The sequence below is a fragment of the Epinephelus moara genome, chromosome 10, assembly GCF_006386435.1.
Source record: "Epinephelus moara isolate mb chromosome 10, YSFRI_EMoa_1.0, whole genome shotgun sequence".
NCBI classification, from domain to species: Eukaryota; Metazoa; Chordata; class Actinopteri; order Perciformes; family Serranidae; genus Epinephelus; species Epinephelus moara.
Window position 1 is genome coordinate 33406636 of NC_065515.1, and position 12101 is coordinate 33418736.

At 40.5% G+C, this 12101-nt stretch overlaps 1 protein-coding gene across 7 annotated transcripts in view; it reads left to right on the top strand.

The window, feature by feature from the left end:
- szt2 (SZT2 subunit of KICSTOR complex) overlaps window positions 1-12101 on the top strand; it is a 442490-nt gene that overhangs the window by 31033 nt on the left and 399356 nt on the right. For all 7 annotated transcript variants that reach the window (XM_050055637.1, XM_050055638.1, XM_050055644.1 and 4 more), the window contains exons 6-11: window positions 3582-3744; window positions 6388-6494; window positions 7228-7438; window positions 8933-9103; window positions 9206-9437; window positions 9580-9709. In XM_050055637.1, the coding sequence (XP_049911594.1) occupies window positions 3582-3744; window positions 6388-6494; window positions 7228-7438; window positions 8933-9103; window positions 9206-9437; window positions 9580-9709 (1014 nt within the window). The remainder of the gene's footprint in view (window positions 1-3581; window positions 3745-6387; window positions 6495-7227; window positions 7439-8932; window positions 9104-9205; window positions 9438-9579; window positions 9710-12101) is intronic.

A 12101-nucleotide genomic window follows, 5' to 3' on the forward strand; every position in this document is an offset into this window, starting at 1 on the left:
GCCGCTTTATTTTAAAAACATTGTATAATGGGGAAATGGGACTGTTTAAGCTAAATAAGAAGCTGTAATGGCGGACTGCCAGCACTCTCGCCTGTTCGGGGGTGATGACGTTTTATTGTCCCGACAGGGTTTGTAGTCGTATTGAGCAACTTGTTAGCAACCGCCTTTTTTACGACACGTAAAAGCTTCAAAATTCACAAGTTGGCTATTTACTGACGTGTTTTATGTCGTAGAACAAAACCTGAAACTAGCTTAAGCTTTTGTTAACCACAGACCTTTTTTGAGGCATTTTACCAAAATCACATTCAAAAAACGTATTGACTTTTAGACGAGAGAACCGGAAGTGCTAAAAGCACTAACGGAGTTCCGGGTTTACTGGCACACTCTACAGTATAAGCAAGCCAGGAGAACGAGGGAGCACTGGGAGACTAGGGCCCACTGGCAGGCTAATAGACACCTTAGTACATGCACGGTCTGGGAAATACAAATATCCCAGGGCCAGTCCAAGCACCCGCAACATACACACCAACTCAGACCTGGATACATGAGGGGAGGGGGTAAGATAAGGGAAGACGAAAACTGCATAGGTCGACACTTTTGAGAAAAACAACCTGCCCAACCAGTTTCAACCGGTTTGAGGGGGTTTCCAGGGGTCTTTCAGGAGCCAAGTGATGTAGAAGTGATGTTGTGATGTATATGAATTAGAAAAAATAAGAGTAGTTCTATACATATGATTGGTTAAAAGAAAGAGAAAGAGAGAGAGAGACCAAGTATGAAGGTCAGTACCCGAGCCTTTTGAGTTCAGTTCTTGGTTTGGACCACCAAATCAAATGGGTTTATTTGGATGTCATCTTTGAACAAAGAATAAACCTTCTGTCATTGGACTTCTGATCAGCCTTCTGTTTTTTCATCAGAGTGCTCTGAACTGTCTTTGGTTTTATTGGAAGCAAGTTTTACTGAATTTTTACCAACACCACAGACTAATTTTTTGTTTGAGGGCGACGAATTCATCCACGACAGTTCAGTGTGGCTGCTTGTGCAGGCCACGTTCCAATCAGAGAGCTTTGTTTTTTAGGTCCTGCTGGAAGGTAAGGTGAGACAAGGTGGGCAAAGGGGCTAGCAGGTCCAGCTACCACCCATGACCATCCTCTGTGGCGGTCTGAGGAGAAGAGAGAAAGAAGAGCAGTAACATTCTTCTTTTGGTTGCTTAGTGACCTTCCATGGGGTCACACGTCACAATGGCCAATCATGTTTGAAGCTTGGTCCATGGGCAGGTTGTCACACTGAGGTGTGATAGATGAAGCACCCTGGGAAGTTGAGTGCAAAATGGCTCTCTTTTGTTCTATAGAAGAAAGAACATGCAGTCTCAGCCACTGTTTTCCATGAGAGCTGAACTTACAGGACATGTTCACATGTCCAATGAACAAATCATCTTTGCTCCAGTGACACACCACATGAACTGAGTTTCATGTACTTGAATGATTTTTAAATAAATTGTACTTCTAGAGTAGTTGTTTTGCAGAATATGTTTTGCTCTTACTTAATTACATTTGTAATAGAATATGTGTATGTCTGTCTACTCCGTTACATTGGGCTACACACCTCTCTCTACTTTTACTCATACGTTGAGCCTAAATAATTTTACATTCAGCTAAGCTCACATGCACAATGATGATTGTCTAACAGCAAGCGATAAGACAGCCTAACCAATAGGGCTCAAAAGGGCACGTTACTTCGCAATGCATTGTGTGTAACCAGCGTTGCGCCAGGAGAGAGACGTGAAGCAAGAGATTTAAATGGACCGGGCAAAGGAAAAGTGTGTCGGACCCTGTTCCAAAGGCTCGGTACCTTGACAAAATCCAGAAAATAGGTGGAGTGGATCCGTATGAGCACGGAGACTGGACTCGGGATTTAAAAGCCCTGCCGGCGTTGACTGAAGCTGAGCTTGTCCTCTTTCTCGTCAACGGTATAAGTTATTATACCGGCGACAAATTTAGGAATGCCAAATCTTTAAGGGCTCATGGGCAAGCAAACTTTGGGTGGGTGCCGGACCTCCAAATTTTACACCTTAAAGAGAAGACCGTCGTCATTTCAGAGGTATGTAAACTTTACAAGCCTCACTGTGTCCCACTTCCGTGTGGTGCTGCCTGTTTGCTTGCTCAGGTTTTGACTAACATATCTTGGTGTCTACTGACCAATTTATTTCAAACAAAAAATATTTTGAAGCCTGAAATCCACTCTGCATTTATGTGGTAAATATGTATGGGCTTCTCGGTTATTTATTTCAGAATTAGGGCATTTTCACACCATAAATCTCTAACTCTCCATCGTCATACATGGTTGGGCACAACATGGAGTTTATCTTTATTTTTAAGTTTAACTTCTTAACCACAATTTAGGACAAGTTTACTTCTGTGGAGACAACTGAGAAACAATGTTTTTAGTGACATCAAGATGTGTACTTTTTTTTTTTTTTTTTAAACGGGATTAAAAGTCCTGACTGCACAGCTGTGTTAGATTTGTCCCTAGTTCTATTTTTGCTATCAAAATATATCACATTATATAGCCCATCGATCTTCTTCCCGTAGCGATCGTGAGAACGATTGTGGCAGTTAAAATGACACAGCAAGTCTGCACCATTTTCAAATGATACAGTTACTTTTAAAATGCTAAAACAACAACAACAGAACACAAGCGTAGCGTTGCGAAACGTAAACAACTTCCCAATTGCCCGCAAAGCCCACAATGCATCGCGGTTTTTCCACCTCCGCTACGCCACCCTTTTGAGCCCTATTATTAGCACTGCAGATGGGACGGAATTGTGGCCCTTCTCTATCCCCGACCCCTCTCCAATTGACTACAGTTCAAGATCTTCGCAGAAGATGAAAGGACGGGGCATCGGTGGCTTAGTGGTAGAGCAGGCGCCCCATCTACAAGGCTGTTGCCGCAGTGGCCGGGTATCGACTCCAGCCTGTGGCCCTTTGCTGCATGTCACTCCCTCTCTCTCTCCCCCTTTCACGCTCGTCTGTCCTATCAATTAAAGGCTGAAAAATGCCCAAAAAAAAATCTTAAAAAAAAAAAAAAGAAGATGAAAGGACTCTGACTCTTTCAGAGGAGGCACCCTGTTTGTCTTTCAAATGACAAGGAAGAACTTTGTCAACCCAAACTGGTGAACATCTTGACCCTCATGAGTTCTACATCTACAGCACATATTTTGTCATTTGTCTTGTTCTGGATTTGGCGCTTTAATGACATTTAACATGCACTTCACATGTGTTACTACCTGTTAAGGACCTGCTTGAATCAAAATATGTCAATGTAATAAATTGCATCTAATGAAGTTGAACTACTTGAGTAGTTTTTTATTAGATATTTTTTAAGAGATACTTCTTGACTCTTACTCAAGTAGAGTACTTTTACTTCTACTTGAGTCACTGCTCTTGAGAGACTGTCTCAGTTTACCATGTTGTTGTGGCTGCTACCATTTACTGGTTGGTGTAAGAGTGTGGCAAATCTTGTGTATTTGTTAGTGTTTAGTGTTGAAGATATAGAGTAATGTATTTTTTTTCCTGTGCCTTTAGTCTGTGGAGCCAGTCCAAAGCTCAGACCTCTATAGCAACAACCTGGATTATCAGCCCCACAGGAAGCAAGGGATTTCCATGGTGTCAGCCGATATGGGTCTGGTCAGCATGGTACGCCAGGGCATCCTGGCCCTTCAGTTGCTGCCCCCAAACTCCAGTGCAGGTAGGTTTGATGTATTTACTCAGAGCTGTCATTTAGTTTCTCAATTAAGGTTCTGTCTACAAGGTTAGGAGTTCCTCTCTTGCAGAGTCGCAAATTTTTTTCATACAAGCTCTTTGAAGGAGTCCAAATCCCTCTAAAAACCAGGCTTTTGACTGGGTAGCTACTGCATCTTTGTTTATTTGTTGCCATATTAGAAATGTACAGTTATTTTAAAATATATATGTACACTAATACAATGCTGTAAAAAAAAAACAGCAGCAAAGAAAGGTAATGAATTGTGGAAAATATGTAAGTTTAAATTTCACTAAACAGCTCCTCTATATCAGTCAATCAATCAACCAATCAATCAATCAACCAGTAAACCAGTCAGTCAACCAATCAACCAATCAATCATTTGTTACATGGAATTATACAAGGTCGAGCTCCAGTGAAATATGATCCCATCAGCTCCTTTAACTTGTGTTCTTAAATTTGTCCTTTTTTGCTAATTCGCATTTTTAGCTGCTGCTTTATAATTGTCCACGTTTCAGGATGGTTTTGCTAATCCATGGTCTCAGGCTGTGGAATGATTAAACAGTCGACGCATTCCGACTTCAGCAAGATGGCCATATGGTTACTCCACCTGAACACAGGCAGCGCCACTTAGCATTCACCTCTGAATGGCGTATAGCAGTGATCTACAGCAGAAACTGGACAGCACCTCATATTTTTTCACCATCACATCGGTCCTTACTCATCGTAAAGCACACCCCTCCTCTCCCTCTCTTGCCAGAGTCCTCTGCTCTGTCAAATTGGCATATAGAAAAATCATCCTGGTTAAATGGTGCTGCAAATTTAGGGCCAGGAAAGTCACATAAGATCCCACCCTCTGAACAGCCTTTTCTCCCTGCTGAGGTCAGGAAGAAGGTACTGGATACACCAGGCAGTGCTGGGAGGCTCAGGAGGAGCTTCTACCCTTAGGATACAAGGATCCTAAATAAAGACACTGGCTTACACTATTAGCAAGTCTTTTTTTAATGCACACATTGAAGGAACTTACAGGATAACATTTCACAGGAATTGATTGACTGATTGATTGCCTTTAAGTTCGGTGTGAACTGTAATGGCTTGAAGTTGATGCTGGTTCCATTCCATTATTTTACTCATGCTTTTCAGGTCAACATGGCAATGTTAACAGAACGAATTGCATCATTTTGTTTTTAACAAGAAAATTGAGAGAATTAGTATTTTGACTGTATCAGAAAGGGGAAATGGAAAAAAAAGGGTAGAACAGGAGTAAGAGGGGCTCAAGGAGAAGATGATTTAAAGTTAGTTTAAGTTTAATAGTTTATTTGTTTAAGAAGGGACAGTGTACATCAATGAACATTCCTTTTAAAGAGAAGAAAAAAGAAAATGTAGATGCACCCAATTGCAGCCAGGGGCTGATTTACATTGGTAGTCCCCCTGCCAAATGTTTATCAGCATAGTTCCTAAAAAGTAATATAAAATCAATACAGTACACATAAAATATACAATTACAGTATAAGATACATTAAAACACATAACAGTCTTTTCGTTGCATTATAGAGTCGGCCAGCGACACATAACAGAAATATTGCACACATCATTTTGCCTCCAGTGCCTTAAGTATGTGTAACCTTTACGCCTTGTTTATGGATGCAACCAGGTAACAAGCAGACGGGGGAGAAGGGGCTGTATGGGGTGTGTGGATAGTGTGTAAGCCTGTAGCAATGCAGAGTCCAGTACATAGATCTTGTTGTAGTTGTGATCAGTTGTGACAGATGACAGTAGTAGATGTAGAGACACTGGGGGTTAAAGTGCTGGAGTAATGTAAAACACTAGAAATTAAAGTGCTTACTTCACTTTATGGACAACTTTGCTTTAAAACTAAATCGGAAAAAAGAAAAGTAAAGCAAGCAGCAGTTAAAACAAGGACCAGCTGGATGGTGTAAACGTTTCTGGACACCACAGCTACTGAAGGTGTGCTGATACCTGGAGCAGGTAGAAGGGAGGGACTCTTGTTCAAATACCTCTGAAACCTGTCTGGATACATTGGTAGCCATCAGATAAGTTTCCCTGTACTGCCCTCTCCAGGCTTCTCTCGTAAGTAATTTATATTACCCCTCGTCCTCGTTACTTTACTCTTGAGTCAGTTTACCCCACACATACACTCACTGAACTGAACTGGTTTGAGCTCAACTGCAGCCACACGCATACATGCACATTGACACTCACTGAATCGAAATGATCAAGAGTCCTACTTTTATTCATTTATTTGAAGGACATTTAATTTTCAGAGCTTGTCTCAGAATTTGAATTTTGTTTCTTTTAATGTGATGGGCATTTGGTGTGTGAGATTTTGTTTTTGTTAACCATAATCATTTGATTTGATGATATTGTGGGTTAGGTACAAAGAGATGTAATTGATGATGAACAGATAGGTGGTGTTTCGATCTCTTCGCATTTAGCAGGGGGGGTAGCCAGATATTAGGAATATCTAATCCCCCAACCATTTAAATGAATATTTTTCATAGAGTGACAGCGTTGGATTGTGTTTATTCTCTTGTCTGGTGCCCAACTCGTACTTTTGTCATTTGGGAATAAATTTGGGAATATACCTGTGTCACAATTTGTGTGTTCTAGGTATCATTATAATCACAGATGGAGTGACGAGTGTTCCTGATGTTGCTGTGTGTGAAACCCTGTTGAACCAGCTCAGGAGTGGAACCATTGCCTGCTCCTTTGTGCAGGTAAAGACAATAACATCTCTCTGTTTGCAACTCTGACTTTGTTTTTTGTCTAGTGTCTCTAAATTTAGTTTTAAATGGAATGCTAAATATATTCCTGACACAGTGTTGTCAGTGGTTTTCATTGTGTGCTTATGGTGTATTAGGCCCCAATCACACAGAAAGCGTTTTGCAGGTTGCAAAGCGCTCGAGCAAAAACACCAGGCGCCTCAAGCGCAGAAACACAAGGCACATCGCAAAGCAAAAACTGCAAGCAAAAAGCTTGATTCTTATTAAAAACAGGTATTAAAAAGCTGCCTCCAGCTGCCAAAAAGCTTTCTGTGTAATCGGGCCTCAGTGGGTTTTGTCAGTATCCATAGCTGTCTTTGTTGTTTTAAAGGGGTACTTGCATGACAGTATTACAGGGTTTATTCAGGGTTAGTGAATTTATTCTCAACTGCTTCTGTAACTTTGACAATACAGAAAATTACAGCAAAAGGCTGAGATGTTTAGGGTTATGTTTGAATCATGCATGCAAAGATATGGAGAACCAGGTTGCTCTGTGCTCTCCATTTGGTGAAAATGTTTCATCTGGAATATGAATATAAGGAATAAGTGTGTATATGGTGACACACTCAATAACTCTAACTTAAAGAACTGTTTCTGTGATTCTTCCATAGTCTCGATCCAGAATGGAGTAGACATTACTCTGAAGCCTCTGACTGCTCCTCTTTGAATTGTGTTTGTCTTATTTCAGGTTGGCGGTGCATACTCCTATGACTGCAGCTTTGGCTACATCCCCAACGTAGAGCTAATGAAGTTCATCTCATTAGCCACCTTTGGATCATATCTGCCCAGCTGTCCTGATGTGGATCTTAACAGCCGGGAGATGAATACCTACCACAAGGCCTTCTTAACCTACTCCTTCCTTAACATCCCAGAGTCTTTGAACTCTGAGTACTTCTGTGGTGAGACAGCTATGCAAACTTTTAATCCTGAGTCTGTGTGAAGGTTATTACAAACACACTCAATAACAATGATACAGGCAACAGGTGTCGGATTTACAGACACAGACAAATGAATGCAAAGTGCTCTGAAAATTAATTTTGTTGTTCAAAAAAGTTCTGTTCTGTAAATTGAAGTGGGTTCCAAAGAAGGCTGTGTTTACTGATTGGCCCATTTCATTGTAAAGCTAATTTGAAATATGAAATGAATTTTAAATTTGAAATAGATTTTTGAATGTAGTCAAACAAGAAAATTAGGCAGTGTTTTCTTACCCAATAAAACACAGTAGAAAAGAAATACAATCCAATTTAACTGAATACAATTTATCATGAAGCAAAATAAATGTGTATCATCCGCTTATAAAGTACATTTTTATGTTTTGAAACCCAATATAATTAATGTACAACAGAAACGGTAACTGGCCTAACAGTGAGCCGTACCATCAGTTTAAATTAAAATATAGTTCTTTTTTGTTTTTCAATTCAGATATGACCTATATACATTTTAGCCCGGTAAGACCATCCTGATGACATGAGCTGACATGACATTCTGTTTCGCTCTTTGTATCAGTCTTGATTTGCTGCAGCCCCAAATCCAGAAATAAAAGAATCCAGTTGGGGCCAATCAAGATTTTGAACTGACAACGTAAACAGCCAATCAGCGACTGCATTGTAGTTGATGATGTAAACTGAAGGCAGCAGCTTGCAGAACATTGGGTCCTCGCCATTTCAGTGTGCCATGCACTACTTAACATATAATGGCGAGGGCCAGGAAAGTTATTTAAGTGGAGTGTAATGTGTCAGCCAGAACAGCAACCACATAACTGTCAGCTGATGAAACAAACAACGGCCTCCCTTGACCTGTTTGTGTTTGTATGAGCCATGTAATTGTGATGATGTATTCGCTGCTTGCGCTGCTAAAATTTAGTTGCAAATCTGGCATATTTGCTGGCTTTGATAACTGTCAAATGATGTGCAGACTCCGCCTACTTGGCACACGAGCTCCTGAAGCAACAAGCACTAACTCTTCTGTTAGTAAACACATTAATTAGTGAAGTAATTGCAGAAATAGAGTCAATAACAACAATTAAACAAGAGCAGGAGTATGCAGTCACAGAATTTCTTGGAGTAAAAGATGATTTTGCTGTTCCTCCAACTGGATTTGGCAAAAGCTTGATTTATCAACTGGGTCCGTTGGTGATGAAGAAGATGTCCTCCGGTGTTTTGTTAGCTGGTTGGCTGAAGGAGTTTGTCTGTCAAGGCGAGTACTCCCGCCCACTGAAAGTGTTTGAGTCCAAACTGATACAGAGAGCGCAATAGAATGTTGAACTGTTGACATTAGTTTCCAGGTAAAATGGAATGCAAAATAGGTTTATTTGGTAATGTTGATGATGATTATGATGGTTATGAGGATGAAAATAAATAGGCCTACTTAGTGACTACTTCACTGTTTTGTAGTTTCCCAGCACAAGCTGTTCAATGAGCACCTGGTGTCAGCTAGTGGTAACCCTGCCCTGGTCATGAGGAGGAAAAAGCATGCAGAGAAGGAAGTCCATGCTCATTTAATCAGTGTGGTGTCTGTGCGACTGAGAGAGGGCTATACCATCAGAGAGATCAGCCTCACCAAAGGTGAACATCTGTCTTCACTAAAGTCTGATATATTTGAAAATTCTGAGAGCAAGTAGCTCAACAGGATGGTGTAGTGTAAGACCTTAGTCTTGGTTCCTTCAGGTGGGACTCAGCTCGAGGTGAAGCTGGTGCTGTTATGGAAACACAACATGCATATCGAGTACCTGGTAGCTGCCTCATGGCCGTTGGACCCTGCCAAAAGAACCACTAGAGTGGAGGTGACTATGGAGGGAAGCTACGACATCCTGCATGACATCAGCTGCACCCAGAGGAAACCCATCACCAGCCCATACCGCACATCTGTCATCCGACGCTTCTGGAACACACTGCAGAGGTACACCTTTTTTGGCGGGCAAAGAGAAATTTTATGTGCAATTTGTGTGCAATTCCACCATCATGTAGAACATTAAGTAATGATGATGCATCTGAAAGAGAGTGTGTTGTTACCTTACTGCATGGGCTGTGTGTCCTTTCAGCATCAACCAGACTGATCAGATGTTGGTGCACCTCCAGTCATTTAATTCAATTCCTGAGAACTACACAATTCCTGAGAGCACCAAAAATGGAGTTCCTCTGTTCTACATCCCTCCTGGCTCTACCACTCCGGTACAGACCTTCCCTGATCATATTAAAATACTTTGTTGGGAACATGTAGACATTCTGGTCCAAGTGAATGTCCACTCCAGTGTAGCATTATGTAAATCTATAGCTGGCTTTTGTGAGCCTTTTCATGAAAATGTATTTTGTATGATAATAGCTTCCATCAAATCCACTCTGTGTTGAATGTAGCAGTGTAAATTCTCCAGTGTCTTATTTGGTACTACCACTAGTGGCTTAAAGCAGTTGTAGAAAATAGTGCAGAATCTACAACAGAAATGGTCCTAAACAAAGAAAAACAATTTTGCTAAAAATCAAATTTGACACAGTGATGTCAGAGATTGCTGCTGTTATTGAAGTCTTGAAAGTGGCATGAAGATGTGTTTTGAGTAATTCATGGTTCAGGTCAGAAGTTGGAGGAGAGGAATATCCTGGGGGTTTGTAATTCTACAAAGCAGCCCATTAGCTAACCTTACCACACCCTGTTCATTACCAGGTTAGAAAGGAACTGAGTCTGATGATATACAATATTTTTCTTATTGTCATCAAATGTCATGTGCAGACGAATATTGAATGTATCAACTACAAAGTATTTTATATGTATCTTGAGCCTGATGTATCTTCTTTATCTGTGCCATAGAGCTCCACTGTTGTCTAAAAATTATTAAAACACATCAATGAGCTACACTCAGTACATTTCCATACACAGTTACGTGGAGCTACAATTATAGCTTGACTAGGTCATTTAATTGGACTACTGTCCTAGTCCCAGTGTGCAAGCACGGGAGGGTAATTGATTTATTGACCCAAGTATGTCTAACTATGCTACGACAGGTGGTGATATGCTCCCTTTTAGCTTGTTAGTATTGGACCTTTTTCCAGTTGACGTATTACAACACAGACCAAACAATCGCAATTACGTGTTTTCCTCCCATCCATGTATTTTAAAATGTTGAACTCTTTCAGCTGACACAGCATGAACTGTGTCTCCTAGTCTGTCCAAAAATGCACGGTCTCGATGTAGATTTCACCATGTTGCTATAGGGCTCTTCTTCTGTTACACATTTAATGCTGTTCAACTTCCGGTCAAAGCCTGGGGTGGAAACTGTGGAGCATGTGTGGAGCACCTAGGCCAGTTTTGGTCTGATTGACTGTATACATGCAGGAGTAATTCAACTCTCAATCACATTATCTGGGTGTGTTAGTCCAACTTTGAGAAATTCGATTTAGTACGATTTCAGTCGGACTAACATGCTTACATGAATTTTAAAAGTCTGGTTTTAGTCGGATGAACACAATAAATCCGTTTTCCCTAATATCATACAACACTGTAGTCTTTTTTAACTCATGCTGACATACACCGTCCTGCTGCCACACATGCTCACTAGAGCACCAAACGTTGATAGAATTGAATGTGCTTTATTTCAAACATTTAAGTTAAGTTATGAAATAAGATACTATGTCTATGTAAAAGCAAGAAACAAAATCAGGGTGAAAATATATAACAGACTTGTCAATAAGTAACATAAATTAACATTTCATGTCCAAAAAGAAGGAAGAAGCAAACAGCTTGTCTTCTCCAGCCCCTGTTATATTTGAACTCATCAATACACAGTCAATCTCATAAGCTAAATCTCCACCCCAGCGTCCATCCCCACAATTATACCTCTCTGTTTATGCCCTGCATATTTACATACACAATCAACAACACTACCCAAAAAATAATAAAGAAAACTAATAACATCAATATCTCCATTAGATATTTACATTTCCCTTACTCATTGCTATACCTCTCAGAATTTATTTTTTGTATATCTTTTTTTTATTTTTACTTTGTTTGATTTCTTCCTCTAGTCCGTGGCAGAGGAGATTCGGCACAGCAATGTAACTGGGCTAGACAGCCACAAAAAGGTCTAGATCAAAGGTCTGAGATCAATGCAAAAATAGTCAATTTATTTAAGACATCCGTGCCCAAAGAAAAGGTCCTCAAAGTGCAGAAGACAACAGCAACAAATGTTTCAGTCCTCATCAGTGCTACTGACATGAGTGGTTCACACAACAGATATAGACACAGACAGATAAAGGCTGTTCAGTTTTGAGAAGAAGGGTCTATCTGCTTTCACACTGAAGTAAGTTTTGTTTCCAGATCTGTATGTCTGAAGCTAGGGTTAACTACATCACTGCCACAGAAACTGAGTGCAGTGGCACAGCTTGTTTTGCACTTTGAGTACCTTTTTTGTGCATAGATACAGGGCTGTACGCAGGATTTTTGAAATACCGAGGTCATTTAGTCGTGGTGCACGTGGGGGGGTCAGAAATGTTTGTCAATTATATATCAAAAGCCTTCAATCTGGTGTACTTTGACAGCCAAATTAAGAGGCTACATCTATAAAGAACTACA